We start from the raw sequence: 26,940 nt of genomic DNA, 5'->3' as shown, positions 1-26,940 counted from the left end.
CTCTTATAGTCAGCAAGGTCATAGAGCAGTTCTTGAAGGAGATGAGATATTGCTTGCTTCTGTTGTGGTTTTAAGCCTACAGCCACTTGCTCAAGCCTCTCCTCTCTTCCCCCACATGTTGGTGGGGGAATTGAAGTAAAGGAAGAGAATTGAACTAAATTTTCTGTGTTGAGATAAGAACAGTTTAATAATTGAAAGTAAAGTGAAATGCCATAATAAATGGACATAAAAGTGGTAATAAAATTGAAATGAAAAAAAAACCCAAACAAAACAATGCAATGCAGTTTCTCACCTACTAACCCTTGCCAGACCCCTCTTCCTGAAACCAGATCACCCACCCTTCTGAGTAAGTCCCCCTGGTTTATATCCTAAGCACGATGCTCTGTGGTGTGGAAATACCCCTTTGGTCTGTTCCAGTCATCTCTGCTAGCTGTGCTCCCATCCAGTTTATTTTGAATACTTTCCACTGGCAGAGCTTGAGGCAATTTGAAAAAAGGCCCTTGACTTTGGATAAACACAACCTAGCAAAAAAACCTAAAACATCAGTGTGTTATCAGCACCATTATGAATCCGAAACAGCTACTAGGCAGAAATTAACTCTATGTTAGCTGAAATCAACACAGCTTCTTATGCATTACCATGTCTAACAGATTTCCTTTTAAACTAAACAACCTTAAAAAACCATTTTTCTTTCAAACAAAAAACTTCTAGAAATGCCAATATCCTTGGTTTTGTATCACAAACACTGTTTTTCAGTTCTTTTAGCAATTATCATGTTTGTCTTGCAGTTTCATAGGCTTGCATATACAGAGTAAAGAGGGGTAGAAAGTCTGGGGGTGAGCTAAGTCACTTGATGTTGAGAAAGATTACCTAAGATGTAGGCCTATTTTTTGCTTTCTGCATGGGTGCTTGTATTTGATAAGAGCATTTTGTTCTAACTCCAAACAAAAATATAGCAGAAGACTATTAAAATCTGCACTTTATTCTTACTGATCTTTATATACATCTTGATGGCTAATTTGGGAAAATGAGCTCTGTTTTGGTTTACCTAGGTATTGGCATTGCTTTAGGTTTGCGAGTTCTGTAGCACAACACCTTCAATCCTTTTAGATGATATTAAAAGTAATAATATTCAAAAGCTTTACTATTTGGATGAAAAGGCTATCAAGATTTCTGGATGTTTATCCAGCTCTAGTACATAGTATGATTTGCTTTCACTTTTTTTGTTGCTGTTGTTGTGTTTCATTGCTTTGTTTTTTGTTGAAGAAAACAAACACCAGTTGTGGCTACAGTTAGCTTAAATAAAAAGGGGCTTCATTGATAGGGAAAATTGGAGGTAGAAATGGTTTTAGTTTGGCCCTTAGTCCAATTATTTTTAGTTCTTTCCTGTAAACCATTAATTTTGTAGCTGCATTGGTAAGGAACAATGTCTAAACAGTGGTATATGGAGCTGGCAGCGGGATGGGTTTTTCCAGTGGTGGGATGACCGAGCTGATGCCATGCTGAAGACCAGCCCCAGTTATTTAGGCACACATCTCTAGAAGATGTAACCCAAGCAGGCTTCTGGCAGCCCCTGGTCACAGAGCACTTGAGCTGTTTTGAGCTAACACTGCAATAAATCAAATTTTTGAAAGTGGCGGACTTAGGTGGCTTCTCAGCATTCTTTTTAAACCCATTTTTGATGAATCCGTGGTCAGTTCTATTTTACTATTCTTTCATTAAAATAATCATATTATTTTAGCTTTTACTGTGATTTCTTGCTAGTTTTCCATGCAAAAGACTTCTGATTGCTACTTCTGCTTGTTTGTATGACGTTACTACAAAATGAGCATGTTTTTTTTTCTATAAAGCAGATTAGTCTTTAATCAACTCTTGTGCCACATTTACACTGCTGCAGGGTTGTTTCAAAGCTATAACCAGGTTCAATAACATGTTGAGGTCTTCTTTAAATTAATCACATCCCTGTGACCTACAAGAAAAATGGAGAGGGACATTTTGCAAGGGTATGTAGTGATACAACAAGGAGTAATGGCTTTAAGCTGAAAGAGGAGAGGTTTAAATTTGATATTAGGAAGAAATTCCTCATTGTTGAGGATGGTGGCACTGGAACAAGTTGCCCAGAGAAGTTGAGAATGGCCCATCTCTGGAAGTGTTCAAGGCCAGGTTGGATAAGGCTCTGAGCAGTCTGGTCTAGTGAAAGATGTCCCTACTTGTGATGATGGGGGTGGATCTAGGTGGCCTTTAAGGTCCCTTCCAACCCAAGCCTTTCTATGATTCATGAAAGCGACTAACCTTTCTTAAAATGCAATCTTATTTTTACGCTCTTTTGCATTATTCACAAAAACATTATTTTATGAGAGAGCAATCAACATTCCTCTTGATGACAGTACATCAATTTTTCTTTTCCAAGAATTAAGGTAGGAAGGATTGGGAAGGGTAGTTGTTGCATTGTGGAGGTAAGTGTGAGTCAGCAAAGTGGCTGAACAACACTCCACTGTGAGAGATGGGTTTCTTTAGAATTGTTTCAATTTATTGGTCTTAACTCTGTACAAGTTTAATGCTGATTTCAGTCCCTTTTTTTCCTGCTCTCTCTTCTAGCTTTTTCTTTTTGTGGTCTGGAACTTTGAGCTCTACATGATACCACTGGCTTTGTTGCTGCTGCTGGCATGGAACTACTTCTTGATCGTATCAGGAAAAGATAACAGGCAACACGATACAGTAAGTCTTCTCTACTTCAAGGGCATAAATGTTCTTTTCTTTTTTTAACTAGGTAAAATTTTTAAACTGGATTTAAATACGATATCTTTTTCAAAATGTCCCCCTTCACTGTGTTCGATGGACAATTTTCCCTCCTGTAATTTAATTTTATTCTGGCTGCCCAAGAAGTGAGTCCGATTTTGTTGAAATGTCATGTAAAAATACAATAGAACATGCACTATCTAGAGAATCTGTTTTGTGTGGGAGCAGAGAGGCTTATTGTTGAGGAAAAGACAAATTCTTTGAAATTATTTTATATGGCTAAGTCCTTAGGTTGCATTTTTTATTAACATGTTGAATTTAAAGATTAAATTTATTCCAGTTTGTTAACAGTTTCAGAATGTATCACATTGTACTGTATTTCACAATTCATCATTAATATTCATTGAGCTTAACATTAGCCTTTTCTTATTTTCTTCTCCTCATTTAATGCCATCATTTGATTAACATGTAGTTGGGATATAATGTAGCAAACATTTACTAATAATTGGCATTTATTAATAATATTTAAATGGTTTAGATTTTCAGAACTACAAGTTGTATACCAGAAGTTGTATTCTATGCTGTACAAATTTTCTAGCATCCAGGCAGTTAAAGGATTTTGCATGCCGTACTGCTGAGCCTTATGAATTCGATATTTGTTCTAGTTTTTGCATCCCAAAAGCAGCATGTTGTCTACTTTATGATCTGAATGGATAACTGAATGGGCAGGAGAAAAATCTAAAACAGATTAGATAATTGGTCTCTGAGGACAGTGATTAATGGAGGCCAGTAACAAGTGGACTACCACAGTACAAGGTCCTGTTTAACATCTCTTCCAGTGACGTACAGATGATAGTGCACTCCCATCAAGTTTTTGAGTTACATCAGGTGCGTGGGACCATTTGACACTCTGGATCTGCCACTCAAAGGGTTCTAAGTGGGTTGGATAAATGAACTGATAGGAGCCCCATGAAATTCAGAAGGAAGAATCCTGCTCTTGGGGAGAAATAACCTGTTGCAGTGATACAGAGTGAAAATTCGTTGTCTGAAAACAGCTCTCAGAACTGGGCCTAAGGGGTCTTAGAAGGCAGCAAGGTGATCAGAAACACAGGCAGTAGATTGAGGGAAGTGGTTATCTCCACTTCTCAGCACTTGCCAGAATGCATCTAGAATAGTGTCCAGTTTGGGGCATGCCAGTTCAAGAAAGTCATTGATTGACTTCAGCAAGTTCAGTGAAGGGCTACCAACATGATCAGGGGCTTAAGCCCTCATCAGCCAGCCCTTGAATAGAAGCTGAGGTAAGTGGACTTGAAAGATATAAAAGGTGAATAAAAGGCTTTTAGTGACTGGAACGCCCTATAAGGAGGTTAACAAGATGATGGAGCTAGACTGCACAAGTGATCTGTGGTGGAAGAGGCAACAAGCTTCATTTGAAACAAAAGAGGTTCAGACTACAAAACCTTTTTTGCCATGAGAATTGTTTAGCAGTAGAAGAGGTTGCTTAGGAAACTGCAGTTACTATAGGAAGTTTCCAGGACCTGACTGAGTAAAGCTCAGAGGAATCTGATCTGACTTCATGGCTGACCCCACTTTGAGCAGGAGTTTAGAATTCCCTTCCAGCCTGAATGATCCCCCAAATGTATTGCAACTGCAGTTATTAGAACCCATACAGCTCTAATCCCAACACTGTTATTACCTGTCTACATCACTAAGACTGTTATGCTTCCAAGGGTCATCTAAAAAGAAGGGTGGGAATGATAAAGGTATTCCCTAATCCCAAATGTGATTACATTTATGGAAAAGGACTAAGATCAAGATTTAAAAGATGCAATACTTAAAACACAGCCCATTGTCTCCTGATGCCTGAAATGCTTAAAGCTTCTCAACCTGAAGATTTTATGAGTACCTGAAATCCCTGGTGAAAGGAGAAATTTTATTTGTGAGCATACAAATACATTTAATTTCTCTCTCAAATAACCACCTGCCTTGGAAGATTATCTGATCATGTAACTTTTCTAACAAACTAATGAAGCTAGTGATGGACTCTCAGTTAAGAATACCAAATGCTGATTCTAAAAGTTTCCTCTTACTGAGAGTGCTTCATACCAAGCTAATACAGCCTATATCAAGCAACCATGTTGATCCCAAACATTTAGTATCTGTGCCATTAATGGCTTTGTTTTTATAATGATTTAAGTTATTTAAGTTTGGTTATCATCATGTTAAACATTTGCCTTGAGTGAAGTAATTTGCAGATTTATTGTTAGCCTTTCTAATTAACTCATGAGTCTTCAGTATCATTAGAATAGGAGTAATTTAAATACCTGTGTTTTCCTATGCAGAGTGTACGTTTTATCTAAATTAATGAAGCAGGGCTTCCTAGTGACTAGAGAATGTTTCAGCATTCACGTGATCTGGCTTCTCTCTACAAGTCTTCGGAAATTCCTTGTGTGTCTCCATGAAATTATTAACTATTTACTATTTATCTTAGATATATCATCTAACTTTAGAAGTTACTTTGAAATCCTAAGGCTAATGATAAGACACAAAGATAAACGTATTTGTTACCTGATTAACATTAGACAACCATAGTTAAAAATTGTATAGGTCTGTACTTGTTTAATGTCTATGGAACATACTTAAATTTGGGACTATGCAAAGCAGCTCAGAGGAGTTGATTTCCATTGTAATATCTCTTTGAGAAATCAATTGTCAATTGTCTCATCAGTTCAGGTGCTAGGGACCACACTTCTGCTGATCAATGATTAGTGATCACTGAGTTTCTGTCTCGATATGGCAGACAGACCAGCCTTAACTCATCCTTGTTTGACCGTCTCTCTAGATAAGGTACCATTTGCTTTTTCCTTTTGGGCATCAGGTTTTTTCTGAAGTAGTTTGAAACTTGTTTCCTCATGGAGAAATTCACCTGCCAAGAAAGGATCTGGCTACTTCTATTATAACATGAACCTGTGTTTCTTTTTTGAATGCAAGTATGGTTATTTTGCCATTTATTACAACTCCTAACAAGTTATACATGCAAGTCTTTTCTTGAATTCAAGGTGCAATATGTTGGGGCAAGGGGGAGGCCCAAGTGTATTTCCTAGTAGGAGATAAGTCAATTGGAATGCCCAACAGAGGTGAAGCAGCATACTATATCTCCATGGATTCAATGTTGGACTCCTTGTAGGATTGATGATCATTGTGGTTTTAATCTAACACTGATGCAAATTTCCAAAAGAAGCATGGGGTTCCCTATCTTTTGTACATTTTGATCAAGATTAGTTGTATTTCTGAAAGATATGCTCTCATGAAATAGGAACTCTTGCATTAAACATTGGTGTAAGTGACTGTGGATAGATGTAGACTTCATGGATAGTTCTGAACTGAACTAAAACAAATGAATTTCTGTCATTGACTCATGTGACACGTGTAAAAATCTCCCTGTATTAAGCAAGAAAAAAATGACTAAGATGGTGTTCTTAAGGCCTTCTGAATTTGGCAATAACTTTTTCGCTTGAAGTACTTCCTGCTGCTTTCTCCAAAGATACTTACACTTCCTTATAATTGTACTCCTGAGTATCTGACCTCAAAAATAATTTATTTTTAGCACAGCTGTTGTTATGTTAAACCATGATCACCTAAAAACACAAGACTAGAACTGACTGAATCTTACTAGGCTGAGATTCTTTTTCTTCTCCTGCCTTTCTTCCATCATCTTTTTCCCATTGTCTGTGGGGTAGGTATCAACTGCTGAGTTTCTGTCACCACTCCCTGCTGCTTCTTGACACCTGTACTGGATTTGTGTGGTGGGGAGAGGTGCTGCCTCTACACATAATAGAGCATGGCATGGTCACAGACTGCAAACTAACAGAATGTATATTGGGTTTAAAAGCTTATTTTCAATATTTTTAAAAAGCTGTTTAATACTTTGATGATTTCAAATACACCAAAAAAAGCCCCTTGCCTTTGCAACTTGGAGAAAACAGTAGTGCTCCTGTCTGGTGTCTGGGATCTTCTATTTCTAAGCAAAAGTCACAGTCATTTATAACTGCATGGAGTTAATGGGGGGAAAATTTTTGTTGGTTTTGGTTTTGGTATTTTTTGTTACTTGTGCTTTTCTACTTCAGGCTATGTTCTGTGTGTTTGAACTGCCTGCTGGAGCTGCGTAACTTAAGGAATGGTCAGATAATCTCTCAAAGTGATTTAAAATGTTCCCACTATCCAGCTTCTCTTGTCCCTTTCCCAGGGATGAAACAGTTGATCATATGGTTGGAGTGTGTCATATGGAGATTAAACATAATTTGCATAGCCATGAATCATTATTTTTACCATGTGTATATAAGCCTGGGTACCACAATTAGGACAAACTGTGACAGTCTCTCAGCTGTTGGTCTATAATGCTTAACTGCTTAACAGGCACATTGGATCTCCTCTGGTGACACTGTAAGTTCTTGTTCTGCCATGACCAAATAGGTTGCAGACGGGGAGTGCAGGCAATTTTCTCCTCCATCCTGCCTGTGGAGGACTGTACACCTCTGGAAGGACAACAACCTTATTGCACAGCTCTTACTAACAGCAGGGACTTGGTTTTTACAACTGGGGGATACTTTTTGAGGATTGAAGACTACTAGGAAGAGATTCACTTCACCACATGGGGCAAAATCTTTCCCAGAAGCTGTCCAACCTGATGAGGAAAGCATTGAACTAAAAATAAATGGGGGAGGGAGGTGATGGTGACCCAAGTGAGGAATCACAGAATAGTTTGATTTAGAGCAACACCTTCCACCCGGCCAGGTTGCTCAAAGACCTGTCGAACCTGGTGTTAGAACTCTGCCAGGGATGGGGCACCCATAGCTTCTCTAGGAAACCTGTTCCAGTTCCTCCCTACCCTCACAATGAAGAATTTCTTCCCAAAATCTAATCTAAACCTGCCTTCTGTCAGTTTGAAGCTACTGCCCCTTGTGCTGTTGTGAAATTGGTGGTGTGAGTTGGCAAGAAAAGGGTTCACGGTGAATGGCCAAGGAAGCCCTCAAAACCAATCCAAAAAGACAGATGTGCCCCCCAGGCAAGGTATAGGCACACAAATAAGGAAATGGCTCTGGAAAAGTCTCTCACACCCTCTCTGAGAACTCAGTATGTCAGAGAGAAGTATATTAAAGTGCACATTACGTACAAAAGTGTGCACAATATAGGAACCAGCAGGAGTTCAGAGGTCCACATGCAGCTACATTCATTCACAATCACAGAGATGTGATGAAATTGCTGCCACGTCCATTATGCAGTGTATGTATTCTGGCTTTTTAGTCAGCACAGGCTGGGAAGGTGAGGAGTGGGAGTTACTTTTCATTCCAGCAAAGGGAAGATGATGTGGGGATCAAAGCATCTGGCATATAAGGAGAAGCTGAACAAGTTGGCACTGTTCTGCATGGAGGCAGGTTCTTGATGATGTGTATAAATGGCTGAAGGGAGTGGGAGAGAGACACAGACTCTTCTCACTGGTGCTTCATCACTAGACAGTATCAATGGCCACAAACCAAAATCCATGAAAATTCATCTAACCACAAGAAAGCACTTTCATTGTGACTGTGGTGACAACCATGGCCAGATTGTCATGACAGGTTGTGAAGTGTTCATCTGTGGAGATATTCGAGACCTTTCAGGACATGGTCTTGGGCAATGTGCTCAGAGGTGACCTTGTCTGAGTAGGGAGGTTGGGCTTGATGATGTCTGCTTGGTTAGGGAGGAGAGGATGGCCCTGCCAACCTCTGCCACTCTGATATTCTCTCAACTGAAGATACTAATCTTTCTCTTCTTTTGGTCTTTTATTTGTTAGGGATTTTTTAAAAAGTAATTTAACATTTAATAGAAAAATAGTCCACATTCTTGAAGGTACCTGTGAATGTTCTTCTGCCATATATATTCCCATGGAGAAGAGGTTTGATCATTTCACATCTTGCATTGATAGTTAATACTTAGAGTCTTTAAGGAAATATTAAGTAGCCAATTTCCTCTTTAATTTATGAGATGCACATGTCATTGCATAGCAAATTATGCTAAACAGCTGGGAATTAATGTGTTATACACAATTTTTATTAATTTGCATAATAGAGTGTGTATATATATATATAAACATCTTTTAAGGATTATATAAAGTGACAACAAGGCATCTTCTAATTTCATTGTAGGTTTTCTCCTACATAGACTTTGATGATTTATATGTGTATGTTTCCATTAGAACTTAGAACTAGCCATGTTTAGGATTAAATTTTGAGAACAGAAGAAAAATAATTTTATTAAAGACAGCCTTTTATTTTAAGATTTTAAGCAGTTTTCTCTGGGTACTTTCCTGTAGTCCACCAATATGATGACTCAAATCTTCATGTGTGTTCTGGAAATTGCCAAGTTAAAAAAAAAAAAGTGAAAATGGGAAGAATGATACTTATGAATATATCCATCTCAGTGAATTCTTTTTCTTCACTCAAGAAAAGGTGTTCAGCACAATGAGCTTGAGTTGGTCATATAAGCCCAACTCACCTGCATGTAGGAGATCTTTTCTGATTAGAATCCTATCACTTTGTTCTAGGAGCCAGGCAACGGGGTCTGCCAGAGCACTGTCAGGTGGATTTGTTGCTGCTTCTGTTTGGGGCTAAGACTGCCACTTTGCAGTACATTCACTGCATAAATTAACTCTAACAGGAATGTGCCTGACTTTAACCAGCTGTTTTCCTAGAAGTTGAAAACTGAGTTACCAAGTAAGTTAACAAAGCAGGAACCTGATTTTTTCCTGTTTCTTCACTTTATGTTGTTAAAGACTGAGTCCTTAAGGTCCTTACATTCAAAGGCTTTCATGTGCTGATGAATACAGGACGAACACCAAGTGCTTCAGATCCCTTGCCATTGTGGTACTTTGGGGTTTTGAGCTTCAAGTCCAGAAATTCTATTCTGCCAGGGGATCTGCAGAGATTTCTAATTGGAGACTAAATTCTTGCTGTGAATTATTGGAAAAAACAAATGTCATTGCTCTGTATTCTGGCTAGACAGTGTCTGGAGTATGTCATTTGCACAAGATGCAAAAGGACACTGTCAGGTGAGCAAGTACATCTTGTCAGCTTTCTGATTGTACTTTCCTGAGAAGTTTTGCCTCTGGTATGATAGCAATGGCAGTAGCCACAAACCCCTCCAGCATGAGGGCTGCTGGGAGCACTCAGGGTTAGCCACAGAACAGTATGTGTGTGAAGCTAGCCAGATTTATGATTCTAAAAGTAAGGAAAGTGTGATTGTTTTTATAAAATTATTTTCAGTGTTATGCAGAACTGATTTTACCTTGTATTTTCTAGCTCCTAACTAATCATAAACTTTGCCCTCATTCATTATCAATAAAATAAGTTAGAAGGGTTTTTGCAGATGAGTTGTAGTCTGTGTGTGTGGGCAGGGTGGGTGCTGTTGAAGAACAAGGACTACTGGCAAAATGTGCCTGAATATTACGTAGTCCACTAAGAATCACTGTTGTCTCCACACAGATGTTTAGGTTTTTTCCTATGTGATACATACAGTCAAGAAATAAATATATAATGTAGTGCTCCACAATGGGACACAGTGGGTTTTCTTTTAATATATCAGAACAGAAACATGAAAATGTCAACTTAATCATGCATTTAAATTTTGTTGATCAAGTCTAATTTTTATGACTGCACATAATCACTGAAGCTGGACAAATTTGCTCTAGATTGCATCATAATGTTTGGTGGCCTGCTGTATTTAAGTGGAGAATTATCTTTATGAAACATCCTCTCCATAATTTGCATTAAATGAGACTTGAACAAATCAACATAAATCTTACATAAAGGTTATTTAACTAAATGTTGGTACTATAAATATTTTAAAAGCATAGTGCATCAATTAAATTCAACAGTCCCACAGTACACTATGTAAACATGTACATTGGGCGGTAGGCAATTCTCTTCTGCAGCGTAACAGAAAAATATGGTGCTCCAACTGGCTGTCAGGGCTACAGATAAAAGAGACTTGCCACGCTGCAATCATAATTTCTGTGCCAGAGGTTTGCACACAGTAGCAGAGTACATAGTAAACTCCTTGGTAAAACTTTACATGCCTGTTTTTACCTCAGCAACAGCTTCAAAACCCAAACGCACTACAGAATTGGAAAGCTTTGGCTTGTTTTGGCAATCTGAAGAGAAAAGACCAAACCCAAAACCCTGCTCTAAATATCTCCAGCATTCTTTTAAAAATTGGACTTTTTTTCACTGTCAGAAACCAGCTGGTTTTTTAATTTAAATTTTGCCACTTTTTATTTCCACAGTCTTTCAGTATTTCTGGCATCTAAAATAAAATTGAAGTTCACAGCACAGAGCAAGCATTTTCTGTATGAGACTGTTATAATGAATTTTTTTTTGCATTTCCCTGGAGGTTTAAATGGCAACAAGATTCCTAGACAGATTGTAGTGGCTATTATTTATAATGTAAATATGTACTATGTAACCTAATATCAGTTTAGTTTCTAGAATGAATTCCCATAGTAATGTGAGATTTTTATTCACTTTTGTTTGGCTTTCTATTATTTCAGCACTTTAGCTTTTTCATTGAGCCAAGACTAAGGATTTTTGGATTTTACAGTATATTTTACAGAAATATATAAATACCAGGGCAAAAAAATAGCTAACTGAAATTACAGTATGTGTATTACCTACATTTTCACCTAAAATATGAAATATAAATTTTTTGTACCAAAAAGTTAGTCAGCTTCAAATCTGAGTGTAATGGGGCACACCCATAAACTTATATAACTTGGATAAATGCTATTTTAAAACAGAAGCATATCTGGTTCTACTAGAATCTGGAAAACATATACTTGAAAAGAAATAATAATAACAATGAAGACCTATAATGAGACATTGTGTTCTTTATAAGATAATTTATCATAAAGTTTTGCCTAAGAATTCTAGTTCACAATATTTTGTGAAGATGTTATTTTTAATAGTCCTGCAAAGTAATCTTTCACTGATACTTAGCCAAGCAAAGAATGCAGTTGATTTTTTTCTGCTGAACTAAAAATAACTGCATTCTGTGAGATCTGACATTTCAAGTGTACAGTACATATTGAAGCCTTTAGATGGAGACATACTTCAAATAAACACCTAATATTCAGTTCACAGTGCATTGTGTAAATACAAAAGCAAGCTAAAATAAATTAGAATGAAATATTGAAAGAAATATTATAGTACTTGTACCATGGTAATGTTAAAAATTACTTACTCTTAACTACATTGGCAATTGAATACTGAGGGTGTATCAAGCTGGCAACAGCAAAAAGATTACATGTTCTTGTATAATCAACTGTATTTACTACTGAAACATGTTTCCAAGAAATGTATTGTACTGTAAATAAAAATTCTGTTGTTGACATTACAGAACTCTGTGTAATCAGCAGCATGCATCAAAAGGCCTCTGATAGCCATAGTAGTCTCATTTCCTATTAAGAATCAGACTAAATTACATTATGAGCCCTTCCCAGAATAAGCTAACAAAATGCATTCTATTAGAAGGCATAATTTGAGTGCCCATGCAAAAACCAGAAAGTAATTTAGTAGAAAAGTACTAATGCTTTTTTTATTCTCCAGTCTTCTGTAGTGCAATATATTCAATGTTACTGAGAAGCTTATCACACTAATTATCACATCTAGTAGTTCAGTTATTCTAAGCTGAAAACGTATAAATCTGGTTGGATCCAGATATACTGCACTCCTAAATCAGAATCTGTTAATTTTATTTTTATTTTCCTTTAAAATGTGGTATAAAAGTTGGACATTTTTATGAAGACTTATCTTCTGTAAAGTTTCTCCTTGGCAATTCCATAAAAGAAGCAGACGTCATGTTGTGAAGATGAGCACATAACTGCTGCTGTAGTGGGCTTGTGGACAATGGATATCTTTCCTTCAAATTAAGTACCAAATTATCTGAAAATGCCCAAGTGGTTTTATGCATCCTTCTTAATCTATACAAATTGCATAATTTTATATTACACTTACGGCTGTATGCTGAGACGCATGGCTCACAAACTTACCGTACATTTCATGTCAGGACAATATGAAATCCAAACAGTCCTGAACAATATAATTCTGATCACATTTATTGCACATCTAAAATGCATTCAGATGTAATTTGGAACCAAATTTCACCCTCACTTTTGATGTCTTTTAAAATTTTAATACTTATGTATGAATATACAAATGTCTGCAGATACTTTGAGATCATATGTAGATATTTTGGGTTGTTTTTATTGGAAACTACATAGCTTTGAAGCCCTACATCAAGTAAGATCTAAGCAGATTTAGAGAGTTCTAATGAGGGGCATTGTTGAAGTATTAAGGTAACAGTCATCATGGTCATCTGCAGAGTTAGTGCCCTTTTTTTTTTTTCCCCCTTTCTTTATTTTACATCTCAGTGTACAGCAAATACCTGGTATTATTAACATGTAAAGACATCAGAGTCTCTTCTGTGTAGGTTTTTCTTTTGGATCAGCTGAAAAACATAGAACAGAGACAATTATTGATGTGTTGCACACTGTGAGAAACGGCAGTCTGATGCTAAGAGAGAAGGACCTTTCATTAGAGGTGGTGTTAAGTTTCAGTGTGTCACTTTGTCACTGATTCTTTAGATTCAGGAGGGATTTCTAAGTCCTCTTCAGCTGTAGGGCTTTGATGTAACATGCCTGTAAATGACTAGAATACAACTCTGCTTTGCAGGTGTTGAGGTTAGAAGACAAAGTGAGTTATTTTCTCAGCAATTCTATCCTCTTTGTTAGTCAGTAGATCTTTACAATAAATGCAATTTGTATTTAATGTCAGTTACTCAGAGGACTGCACTGTAGCTCACAAATGCTGAGGTTTTTCTTTGCTGTGCAAATGTGATGGTTGTGCTTCCTTCTGGTGACGTGGTTTATGGTATCTGCTGTGACAGAGCAATGGTTCTCCAATCTTAAATGGATTATGAGTTGTACAGTATTTTTGGCCTGCGTTTCTTGAAGATGTTGGGAATGGATCAGGAATAATGGTAGTACATAGGAATTAGATTACATGGTGCTTCTGATTTATAAGCTTTTAATAGGCATGTATTGCAGAGGAAGGGACTTTGCAACACTTAAACATCACCTCCTTACCTTTTGGCTGTGAAGTAGCTTATTTATTGTATTTGAGGTCATCTATGTGTGGTTTTTTTTTTAATGTCATGTGTATTCGCACTACATTCAAGGGATGGTACCAACAAATTTCTTTCAAGACCTTCTACCAGTATGCAGCATATAAGTCTGTGACAAGTGATGTTGCAGAAGGTCATGTCACTTTTAGCTGCTTGCATTAGATCCTTGATTTCCCTAGTGCCCTTCCATTGTTTGATTAATACTACTTGATTTCAAACAAGTTATCAGAAGGCATCATTTAGAGTGAATGTTCTAAGGACTATGCAACATTGCATTTTATCTTTATTTATTTTATTGCCCACCTTCTCTCTCCTCTCCCTCCTTCCCCATCACATCCCTTCATCTCTTATACCTCCTCCCTGTATAATGCTTGACATAAGGATCCAAATTATTACTGTATTCCTTCCAAACAAAGTGGCACATGTGCATTTTATTTGAAAAGAAATGAGGTAGAATCAAAGGACAAAAAAATCCATGGTGGCATTTTTTTCCTACTGTATTCTTAATACAATGTTAAACTGAAACCTGTGTTCAGATCTACCATACCTCTCTTGAACCGCCTTGCTTTGTTCTGGAGTAGACTTTACTTCAGTATACAGCTTTTGTAAGGCTTCAGTGTGCCAGTGATTCATATGTCATATGACTATGAAGAATCTGCTTTCCTTGTTTTAATTTGTGGCCAAGTCCTGAAAACTTTAATGAATTGTATTAGCATATCTATAGTGCCTTAATGGTTGTGTGTGTTGGGTTTTTTTCTTTTAACCCTTTATTTTGAATTTCAAGACAGGTGAAAGCATGAAAGTATGTGTTTCATATACTTCAAAGAATTATTTATGCATCTTGGGTATTGGCACATTTTCATTTTATTTTGCTACAAATATTGAATTCTGTTTTTCTTTCCAAACAATTCAGAATTCCAAATCTAAAGGTAGTTGATAGCATGGCTAAACTAGAAAAAGAGCATAGGCTTTTGAATTAAAAAATGGAATGGAGGAGATGGAAGTCATGGCTTAGTCTGATACTTCAAGTAATTTCAAAGGACTTTTTATGCCCTTTGAACAAGTTAACATTTTGCCTCTCTACAGAAGCTTGTAAAGTAGTCTGAGATCTTTCGATGTGGGGAAAAAAAAACCCACACCTGAATCTGAGCTTTTATTATCTGGATAATTTAGAATTATTGTCATGCAAGTGATTTCTGAGGTGCCCTCAATTAAACAATTTCAGAGATTTCCAGTTCAACTAATTGTCACCATGCTAACTTGAATGCTACTGTGAGATAGGCATCCTGCTTCTTAACCTTCTCAAGACAATGAATTTCTGGATGTGCATAAAAAAGATGTTTAAGTGTCTAGGGAGTGTTAATGTTGAAAAGTAAGAGACCTGCTGATTTAGTGAACTCTGGTCATTAGGCAGTATGTGAGTCAACAGATCTGATTTATATCTAGGGCTTTAGTCAACTAATGATATAGTTAAGTGGATGTTTTACATGTGGAAAAACTGATCTAAGAGAGCTTCCATCTTGCTGCAGCCCTTAACAGCTTGTTTTCCTCCTCTTTTCTCAGTTTACCATTTTTTTTGTAGAGCTGGTGAAGCTGTTCATTAAACTGGGTCACTGGAACCAACTGCATTAAAGTTTTGAGGATATGTGTTTTTGAAGAACACAGTTACTCCAGTGATGCAGTTTACAGCTCAGCTCCCCCAAGACTTTGAACAGCCCAGGGAATACAGCAATGAGCCATCAGGAGAGGAACAAGATGATGATGCAGGTGCATGGGAAACAGAAAATGCCTTTGTTTCAGAGCGGTCAGTGGTCAGTGCAGACTGGATTTAAATGGGATATAGAAGGTGTACTGAAATAAGCAGGAGCTACATCTGTTTCAACAACATGCTCTCAACATTTCCCTGTGATCAAAACGGTCTTTGATCCCCTTCTTTGAGAGACGGAGCAGAGCTGGCCTGAAAGGCCAACAGGCTGGTGTCAGGCTGCAGAAGATTTAGTCAGTCAGGCTCGTCCTGCTAAAATTGTTATTCTGGATGAAGAATTCAAGAGTAAATCCTTCATTTCTCAAGTCATGCTTCCTTCTCATGCTTTTGGACATGCTTACTCTTGATGGTTTCTTTGCATTTCTAGTTTTATCTCATTCACACCTCCAGGACAGACCAGCCAGTAGGCAGAACTGGAGGCTCCCCTCCAAAGTACTGTTGTTAGAGGGGTTCTGTGACAGGGTTCAAACTAGGAAGAATAGCTGAAACCACAAATGTTTTGAACTGTGGGTGACTTGCATGTATGCACAGTGCTCTACTAGATGGGCATGTTACATCAAACAATATGTTGTTTATGCATTGCACGGGCCCATGTAACATGGCTAAATGGGACCTTCTTGATGGCAGAGCTAACTTGGGGAAAGTAAACTGATTCACACATTTTTATTTTTCAGTTATTCTTTTACCTGAATTTAGCTCTTGGATAAAATCCCTGAAGTTCTTGTACATGGATGTGGGAACATCCTTGTAGCATTGTCTGAGGGGGTGGCTATGAAGTTTAATTTTAGTGTGTTGTCTTAAATCACAAAAATTGTTTCATATCAGTGAGTTTTACCTCCACTTTTCCTCGTTATGTTTACTTTATAATACACAGTATAAAATTTTTGCACCCATAATAGGACACTGGGCTGGTTGGATCTTTGCTGACCTTCATTATGGATTTTCTTATATCCTAATTGGTGCTTACAGACATATATACATAAAGATATACAAAGCACACTATTTTCTGGTTATAAGGAGGTACAGCTTTCTTTCTATCAACAGAATTTTCCTGTTAGTGTCATTGATCACAGTGTAATGAGAGATATTTAAGTTTGAATCTGCCATGGCCCATCTTTGGAAAATAATTTGATCTCCCTGTAAACTAAACTTAGTGGTTTATTTCATGCTGATGGCATGATTAATAATTATTAATATCTGGAGAAAAAAATTCATGTATGTTTCTATTTCATGGTGTTGGACTGAAAAACTATATATGGAAAAATACATAGATGCAGACATGTGGCAGGTGCAGCTTCCAATTAATGTGCATAAAGTTAGATGCACAGATTGTACAAAATTATTATTAAAGAAACAGAGGGCTAATGTTGATAGAGCATATGGTATATATCACTGTTGAACATGATAAGGAGATAAGCTACTGTGAATTCATTTCTGGCTTTGTATTCTTCAAAAATCTCTTGGTGAATACTGTAAATTCTATTAAAAGTGTTGACCTTTTATGTAGGTAACCATAAATTTGAAGTGAGTGCCGCATAGGCACCAGTGGAGCTGACAAAGGACTCCTTTAGTTAGAGCAGGCATATACTGAATTTTGAACTACCTTTTAAATACTTAAATTGTCAAGCAAGCGTTTGCAAAGGAAGGGTTTTCAGTATATAATTCCCCAATGTAGGTCAATTAAAGTTATAACACTTTCCTAAATTTGAATCACCAGATCAAGTGTTTTTTCCTAGTTGTACATTTTCCCTCTGTGCATTTATTTCAAATGTTAATAAAGTTTTCATCTACAAAAGGCTTAGAATTGACAGAACAAAACTCCTTCTTTTTAAATGATGACAACTACTACTGTTTCTGTCTGCAGGTAGTGGAGGACATGCTAGAGGACGAGGAAGAAGAGGATGACAGAGATGACAAGGTAATTATCTTTCCTAGCACTTGGGTATCTGGGGATGGGAGAATTTAGACATGACACTGTTTTTACCGACAGTTAAAAAAGGAGTTCTGTTTTAGTCCAGAAAATTGGACAGAGCTGTTTATCATCCTATAATAATAGGTATAGCACGTTGGGGAAAAGGTTAGAGGACAGTAAGTACTGCTTTCCTTTTATTTTTCTTTATTTTTCTGTTTCTTCTTCTCCTTTTTCTTCTTTTTAGTTTTATTTTTCTTCTTCTTCTTCTTTTTGCTTTTTTCTCTTCCTTTTCCTTTTTTTTTTTTTTCTGTTCTTAGTCCAGAGCTGGATCAAATATTTTTTTTCTGCCAGGAACAAGAGTATCTCTGCCAGTCTGGAACTTGATAGCTCTTGTGAAGATAACAACAGGTTTTGAAGGACAAATATTCTTCCTGTCTTAAGTACTACAAATAGGGCTGCACTTCAGGGGGAAAATGGTGTGGAAACAGCAACTCTATGCTGGTTAAGGATGGGATATTGACATAAAAGTTTTCAAAGAATTGCTGGATAGAAGAATGTTTTGGACTCCATATGATATTTAAATAGTCACAATTCTCATAGATATCCATTTGATTTGAAGTTTGCATTGTGGCCCTGCAAGCTGGGAAACCACAGCAGATCATTCATCTATTTGAGTGGATGTGATTCAGTTTAGATGCTGCCAGCTCGGTTGAGGATTGCAACCACAGTAAATAACAACTCATTTCCACATATCATTGAGCCAAGCCATGGGGCTCCTTGGATTGGTTGTCCCCCAGAGAGAGGGAAAAACCAAAGAAAATAAATCAGAATGACCTTGCACCACTGAAGCAATGGCTAGTGCTGGCAGGATGGCTTTCTGGTGAGATGAGTGAAGATGGCCCAATACTTGCTGGTATTTTCCTATCAGAAGGGTGATATTTGTGGAAGAAAATAAAAAGGAAGAATGTACATAGTTTTACAACAACTCTGTATTAAAATTCAGATTATTTTGACCTTCACAGATGTTCCCCCACTTCTGTTGTAATATAGCATATTTTTTTTTCTGAGAGGAGAAAAACAGTGTGTCTTAATTTATGCTCGTGACCTTTTTTTCTAGCTGAGATGTACATTTATACACCACTGTAAGAATTCATATGCTGGCAGGAGCATTTGAAATGTCAGAAAATTCACTGTAATTAGTTAATTCCCTCAATTATTATTTTTCTGTTAGCTAACACCTAAGATGTAAGAGATGATAAAAAATAAGAGTATTTCCTTGTTCCATTGCCAGGTCAAACACTTTACCATTTATATGAGAAATTTTTCTATACATCACCTAAATTGTTAGCTACATAATTTCATAACACTGTATGAGCAAAATCTTCTTCCAAAAAACACATACGGGATGGTTTTTGATGCTAAATGACATAAGCATCCATTTTTAGCAATAAAATATATTATTGATTGTAACAGTCCATCATGTAGCTATGAAGGGCTTGAATTTTATCTCAATAAGCTAGCTTTGAGTCATCATTTGTTTTCTGATAGACAGGGATTCACCATCCATTTGAGGCCATTTTCTCCTGTTTGTTTCTGCTTTATTATTAGATTTAGTGCATATGTGTCATACCAGTAGTGTGTGTATTCCTGGATATTTTAACCACTGTGATTACAAGGTTCACAAAGAATAGTACTTGACTGCTTGTAGATTAAACCAGCCTGTGTAGTTACTGCTTAATAGGTTTTGGAAATTGCTAAACAAACTCCTTTAAAGGAGAAGATGAAGGCAGAGGTCAGCCCCTCCCTCCCCCCAGTTCTCTGGTGATTCTCTGAGCAAACACACCTAATTAGAAATATCACTCTAGGTTTCAATGTTATGATCTAATATTCAGCTTTCTCAAACTGACACCAGTTCAAACGTTTTTTTAGATCTAGTTACCAAGGTTGAATTAAAGTGAGTACTGACACTACCATGTGCATTCAGTGAGCCCTTTTATTGAATATTTAAGAGCTGTTTTTTTATACAGAAGGTGTTAAGGTTGATTTTCATAGATTCAAAGCTGTCTTCCTTATTGCAAATGTTTTGAGCTCTCAAGATTAAATATGCTGTTTGAATTGGAAAAAAAAACCCTACACTTTTTAAAACAAGCAGGATGTTCGCAGTGGGCACTATTTCGCACTAGATTAAATTGTAAATAATAAGCACATGGTTAGGATTAATTTGTTTGTTGTTAGAAGCCGGTTTTCCTTTCTGGTGCACTAAACATACTCTCTTAACTCCTGCTGTTCCTATTACATCTTTTGACTAAATGGAGGGGTGCAGTTTTGTGTTTAGTTCGTGTGTGTTTTCTTAAAGCTATGTGCAAAATGAATTTTTGTGAAAAAACAAATGCATGTTTTGTAATACCAGCTGGTAGTGGCCTTTGGCTTTTATAATTTCTCTTGGTTTTTTTCATGTGGTATAATAGAAAACTCAGGAAAATGGGTCTCCTTATGCAAAGAAAGTTATAAGATTCATAAATGTGCCAAACCCTTACTTTCATTAAAACTGAAGCATATGTTGCAAATATGAAAAATATGCCCCAGCTGTTTGACCATGGCCAGTGTCTTTGCTCCCTGATTACCACAAGGAAGCTATTAGTCCTGTAACCTTTGGACTTTATGATCAATAGGGTATTACATGGCATGAAACTGGAGCACCTGTTTTCCATTTAGTAAAGGCTCCTTGCAGGCTTTACCTAAACCTATCCATATGTTTTCACTTATCAGATTGTTGGGTGATTATGAGAAGTGACTTTCTTTAGAGCTGACTTGGGTATCAGTGACTTGCTACGTGAAGATCTCAGTGTGGGCATGCCCTGATGTAGGTTATGTCATGGACAGACATTGCTCAACATCCCCGAATTGAAGTTACAGAAGTAGTAAACTGAGGATGATGAATGCCAAAATATATGAAATTAGTTAATGTAATGCATTTTATTAATAATGGTGTGCAATACTGAGAGCAGTCTGACAAGATAGATTTGCACAACCATGTCTCATTCTAATGTTCTGGATTTTAGTAACTTTTTTCACCCTCTGCTGCAGTCAAGACAGGACTGTTAATTTAAGGCCATGTGATGTATTTTTTTATGGGAGAATCTTAACTTTCATCTTCATTTGCAATATGAATAATAAACTAAAGCAGCAGGTATGCTACTTGTATTGGTTACAAAGTGGTGCTTAGCAGTGGAACACTTTTTTCCTGATTTTTCTTCATTGTCTTGCTATCTATTTAGGAATTTTAAAAGATGTAGTTTGTTTGACTCAGGCATTTAATACTAGTTTTTCCAAGAAATAGCATTGGATTTTGCATTTCATATGTTCTGTAACGTTTGCTAAACCTATGCCAACCACAGATTTACAGTTTAATCTCCTTTTTTTTCTTTTGGCTCCTTTCCAAACACTGGCTTATACAATACCTCAGCAAATATGGGTCAGTTAAATTACATGAAGTCAAGTTATCAATAAGCTATCAAAGGGATTTTTATGCAATTATGTTATAATAATGTAGCAGTCAATATGGATAATCTCTGTATCTAGAATTTGTCTGTGTATCTAAGATTTAGTTTTTAAGAAGTTTACATATGCTCTTCACATAGCTTTATTCTTTTACAAACTCCAGGTAAGATTTCAGATAATCTCAAAGATTGTTCAGGTCAGCCTTTTGCTGGAAGCCCTCAGCACACCACAGAATTAGGCCATTGAAAACTGCTTCCACTGCAGGCATAAAGAGAGGAAGATGCACATTATGAACACTGTTTTGTTTTACCTTCATCTTAACATTTTATTATGAAAAAAAATTCAAAACATTTGCATTTTTGGTTACTCTTTATCCTTTCATTCTTCGAAAAATTCTTTGCAGTTCTCAGTCAATGAATTGTATTTCAAGATAACTAAAAGCTTTTGTAATGAATTATAGTTGAGTCAAATTAAAATATGTTTTAAAGCTTCTAATCATTGCTACCAAGAAGCATCAACTTTGTTTTCAAGCCAAGACAGTATCCTGTCTGAGAAGCATGCCCTGCATTTTTACTGAGAGGAGATTGTGAGGAAGAAGAAAGACAGGAAGAAAGATAGTTCCAATGTAACCTACATTTTTAAATTCTATAAAAGAGAAGATTGTAATCTATGACAGTGGCAGTTATTTTCTATAAAATAAATAATGGGGAGAGAAAGAGAGAGTGGAGTTAAAATTCCAGAACAAGTTAATCTATTGGTCCACCTAGCTTGATTCTACCATAATATTCTACATGAACATCTAAATACTAACTGTAAATAAAAAGCCAACAGCAGCTTCCAGTGAAAACTGTAGCTGTGTATGAATCTTTATCCTCTCAAAGCTTAGCTTATAAAACTGTGTACTTACAAAGAAATCTCTACAACAGGACAATCTACAGTACATGGCTGCAGAAGTCATACTGCTCAGTACAGTTTGGTTTCAGCTCAGTTTAGTTATTCATGTAGAGATGTTGATAAGAGGTGTGTAGTTTTAATAACAGTTGTACATAATGTATGGGTTGATAATGTAGACTGCTTCAGCCTGTACTCTGGACTATCACCTGGTTTTGATCCTTGGATCACCCCCAAGTCACAGCCATGAAGTTACTTTTGCTTGGATATACCTTAAATCCTGTGGAGCCTTTGCACAGCAACTTTCACCAAAAAAGCAGTTTTCATCCTGCCCTGTAGGGGGACATCATATAGTCTTCATCATTAACGTACACATCTTTGAAAACAGGTACTTGGACAGCCTTCTGAGAGGTTTAGTTTTAATGAGATCAGGTTTCTTTGTCCTGGTGCAGTCTTGAAATACTATCAAAACCAGTGAAGTAAAATAAGAATTAATGAGATTAGAATCTAAGACTTATATCTGAAGTTCAGCATTTGAGGTGGGGTAGGGGTGTGTGTGTGTGTGTGTGTGTGTGTGTTAGTCACTGGGGGACCATGGGTCTATGTCTTGATTTGAGACAATTTAAAGAATACTCTGGAATGAGCTGTCTCCTTTATAGGTTTAACCAGTCGCTTTCCACCACTAATGAACAAAGGAAAGTAGAGATAAGTGAAAAAACCAGTCGTTTACTAACAAGCGTAACAGCAACAGGCAAAAAATAACAGCAAAATTGCTGTATCTCGAGAATAAAGAGAGGCCTAAAAATGTTTGGGATATCCCTCCCATCCAAGGCGGTGCTCCGCAGTCGAGTGCGTGCTTCGAAAGACAAAGCGGAAAGGTGGTGTCAGCTTTCCTCCTGTCCCCTCTTCGCTCTGCTCATCTCCCCCACAGCTGGTATTCTCTGGATCGAGGGGCTAGAACTCGGGGAGGGACTTTCCCTTCCTTGCAGCAGGACAGGCGAAGCCAAGCGGCTGTCCCGGGCTGGGGCCGCCCGCACTTTGCTGTCCTGGCTGGCCGCTGCCGCTGCGGGGAGCGGCTTGCACGGCAGCGGGGCCGAAACAGAAACACAGCCCGTGGAAATCGCCCCAAGGCAGCCTCTCCCAGACGAGGAAAAAGGGGAAAAAGCCCCGAACAACCGAAAAGAGAACCCAAGAGGGGAACAACACCTCTGCCTGAGCAACGACCAAAGAGCCGGCCAAGCGAACAGCACACGGCAAAAGGCAGGCAGCTGCCCGGCAGGGGCCGGTTTTAACAACGCCCCTAAAAGCACTCCCCGCACACAAGGTCCTCGTTTTCAGGGTCTTAAAGATACAGGAACAAGCTTTGGGCTTGTTGTGGAATGATGTGGAATGTAGTAACACATCATTTGGGAATGATGTGGAATGTAGTAACATTATGGATTACCCCAGGACAGTCTATAAACTGTTGAATGAATTACCCTTGTACATGGTGTTCTTCACCTGTGACTAATAGAGTGTTGGTGATGTTCCTTTTGAAGCAATCCATCCAAGTATAATTCAATAAATTATTAAATCAAATAAAGAATGTGTCTAAATTATGTCAGCTATTTAGGAATGGGACATACTTTTTCCTCTACATTTAATACTATTTCTTAATGTAACTTAGCAGATTTAAATTCTTTGAAGCAAAGTGCTGTTTTCACCTACTTCCTCAAAAAGTAACTTTAGGGTCTAATTAAAAACATCTGTATGGTCTTCTCCATGACTTGGAAGACAAATAATAAGTATGAAAGGAAGCAACCAAAGCACTTTACTGCTGGGCTTGCTTTGAAACCTTCCTATGTGTGCAGGTTGGTTTATACCTCAGTTCCATGTGATTTCAAAAGTGGCGAGAATGGACAATCACCAGTCTTCATTCTCTAACAGAATTTCTTTGAAGTAGTTTCACACAGAATCATGAGCTCTGAGTTCTGTTTAAACTACTGCCATCAACCACTTGCAACTCTAAGCAAGCCATGTAGTGACTGATTTGCCAGCCACCTGAATGTTTCTTCAGGTTTATTCATAACTCCAATTTTTTTAACCTTCCAAAGGAGAGCCCCAAACACCTTTGGAGAGATGCCTTTTGAGCATTTTCTACACCAAAGTGTAGAGTCCATACACAACAAATCCTCTGAGTCCCACAGGAAGCAGAGATGTAAGGTGCAAGTGTGGTGGGTTGACCGTGGTTGGATGCCAGGCACCCACCAAAGCTCTTCTATCACTCCCCTCTGGAGCTGGACAGGGGAAAGAAAATATAACAAAGGGTTCACGGGTTAAGGTCAGGATGGGGAGAGATCACTCACCAATTACCATTACAGGAAAAAGAAACTCAACTAATGTAATTAGTAATAATGCTCTGATTTTGGTAGAAATAAATTAATGTAATTTATTACTACCAAAATCAGAGCAGAATAATGAGAAGTAGAATAAATGTTAAAACTACCTCCACTTTTCTCTCCTTCCCAAGCTCTACCTCCAGTACTTTAACAGTGCAGGGAGATGGGGAATGGGGATTACAGTCAGTTCATCACAGGCTGTCCTTGCCACTGCTCTCAGGAAGAAGAGTCCTTCCCCTGCTCCAGCATGGGGCCCCTCCCACAAGAGACAGTCCTTGACAAATTTCCCTACCCTGAGTCCATCCCGTAGGCAGCAATTCTCCACAAACTGCTGCAATGTGGGTCACTCTTCTGCACAGTACATTCCTTCAGGCACAGGCTCCTCCAGAGTGGGTCCCCTGCAGGGTTAAGAAGTCCTACCAGGAAGGCTGCTTCAGCAAGGTGTCCTCTCTTCATGGGTCTGCAGGTCCCTGTCAGGACTGTGCTCCAGCATGGGCTTCCCACGGAATCACATCCTCCTCTCAGGCTTCCACCCTTTCCAGCCTGGGTCTTCTTCCCAGGCTGCAGAGGCACAGCTGCTTCAGCATGGTCTTCATCTGGGGCTACAGAGAAATCTCAGCTCTGGCGCTTGGAGTACCTTCTCCACTGACTTTGGTGTCTGCAAAGCTATTCCTCACATATTTTCATTTCATTTTCCCCTGGCCACAATAACATCTGTGCAATAACTTTTTTCATTTCCTTCCTAAATACATTACCACAGAGGCATTACTGTCACTGCTGGTGGGCTCAGCCATCGCCAGCATTGGGTCCATCCTGGCTGGTATTGGCTCTGCCAGACACAGGAGAAGCTTCCAGCAGCTTCTCATAGAAGCCAGCTCTGCAGCCCACCCCTTCCAAAACCTGGCTATGCAAACACATTACAGTAAGATACAACTTTGGAAGCCTTATGTAGAAAAGTGGTGGTTAGGATGTGCTAGCGTGAGGTAAGTGCTGCATGGACCCAGTTCCCAGTGAAGCATGTGGTTGACACAATGTATGTGAGTGAGAATGAATGAGTGGCAGAGGTGATGCTGTGGGAGAAAAGGGGGCTCAGTTGTGTACAAAATGTATTGTAGTCTGGGTTTTCAACTGAGATTTGATGCTGAGGCTTGCACTACAACACAGCTGAAAATGCACAGCTTTAAGCAAGGTGTTTGTCTTTGACTTCACTGATAGGCTTCTGAGGAAAATTGCAACCTCAAGTACAAAAATTTGCCAGGACATTTGATCAGCTGTCAGCACAGCTTTACTGTGCTTTGTGGAGGAAAATGGGAAAGTAAAGGAATATGGGAAAATAAACTGCAAGATTATGCAAACAATACACAACATGCATTTTGTTTACAGTTTGAAATATCTGTGTGTCAGTGGAAAATTTTATATTGTTTAATTAATGTTGGTGTGTGGATTAGTGATGAAGTTGCAGGACAGATCATCTAGGCAAAATATAATCCTGACAAAATGGAAGAAGCACCTGTGCCCAAAGTATTCAAGAACAAAGTTCATCCTAGAGCAATGTGGTATGGAATTAAAAAGTTGGTGTTGTGCAGCAGCATCTAGGACACATCACAGCATGGTACAGAGTGGAGTCTGTCTCTACTCAGCTGTAATCTGCTGGCAAATCAAGCAGCAAATCTAGCATAAAGCTTTTGTACAAATACTGCATGCTGCATACTGCCTTGTTCTGTTTCTGTTTCCTTCTGTGGTAGAAATTCTTTGCGTTTACTGATAACTACAAGGAAAGTTCCAAAGGTAAGAAGCATGTCCAGGCTGCTCCTGCCTGGGACTCATGAGAGGCCAAGCACTGGGACCAAGTGCCAAGGAGGGCAACGGTTTTTATGTGGATTTACTGACTTCTGTGTTGAGCTGCATGCAGGAGTACTGATGCCCACCCATGAACCCTGTTGGAGCAGCTGTGAGCTGAGGAGTCCGCAGGAGCTAGAGCTGGAACTAGGAGAAAGAGTAGGAGAAATAAGACAGAAAAATAAACATAGACAAGTTAGGGAGCAGGAATGGCCAGTCCTTGGGCAGGCAAGGAAGTGATGATGCTGAGACCTGCGTCAGAAGAAGGCAAGGAGGCAGAGAGAGGCCACAAAGCCCTAGGTGCAGGTGTGCTGGGGTAACAGGTGTGGATAGAGGATTCAAGTAGGAATGTGCCTTAAATCTCCCATAAATTAATTTCAGAGCAATTGGCTTTGCCATCTCAGTAGTTCTTTGAATATAGTCTTCGGTGTACAATTTAGATAGATTTGAAAATTAGAATTTACGGCACATGGAAAAGCAATAAATGGTTGTTTTAGCACTCTGACTTGCTATTAAATGTGACTTAAGGACCAGTGAGGTATCTGCATGATCAGCAAATGCATGTTTGACTGGTTCAGGAGAAGTTAAGGTAAAATGGTAGGTTAATGTACAGCTGTAGCAGTCTGATAGTGCAGTGTTTTTATTGATTGTCTCAGTAAATGCACCAGGGTATTAAGTTTGCTTGTCACAGTGCTTAGTGC

At 38.1% G+C, this 26,940-nt stretch overlaps 1 protein-coding gene across 1 annotated transcript in view; it reads left to right on the top strand.

Moving 5' to 3' along the window:
- The window catches only part of MCTP1 (multiple C2 and transmembrane domain containing 1), a gene marked incomplete at its 3' end in the record, with an annotated part of 214,444 nt that overhangs the window by 161,978 nt on the left and 25,526 nt on the right, over positions 1-26,940 (top strand). Inside the window, exons 16-17 of the mRNA XM_084224913.1 lie at positions 2,599-2,718; positions 17,583-17,636. Coding sequence (XP_084081039.1) covers positions 2,599-2,718; positions 17,583-17,636 — 174 coding nt within the window. The remainder of the gene's footprint in view (positions 1-2,598; positions 2,719-17,582; positions 17,637-26,940) is intronic.

The sequence above is a fragment of the Fringilla coelebs genome, assembly GCF_963513975.1.
Source record: "Fringilla coelebs genome assembly, chromosome: Z".
Classification (NCBI taxonomy): domain Eukaryota; kingdom Metazoa; phylum Chordata; class Aves; order Passeriformes; family Fringillidae; genus Fringilla; species Fringilla coelebs.
This window is presented reverse-complemented; position numbering and strand designations above follow the sequence as displayed.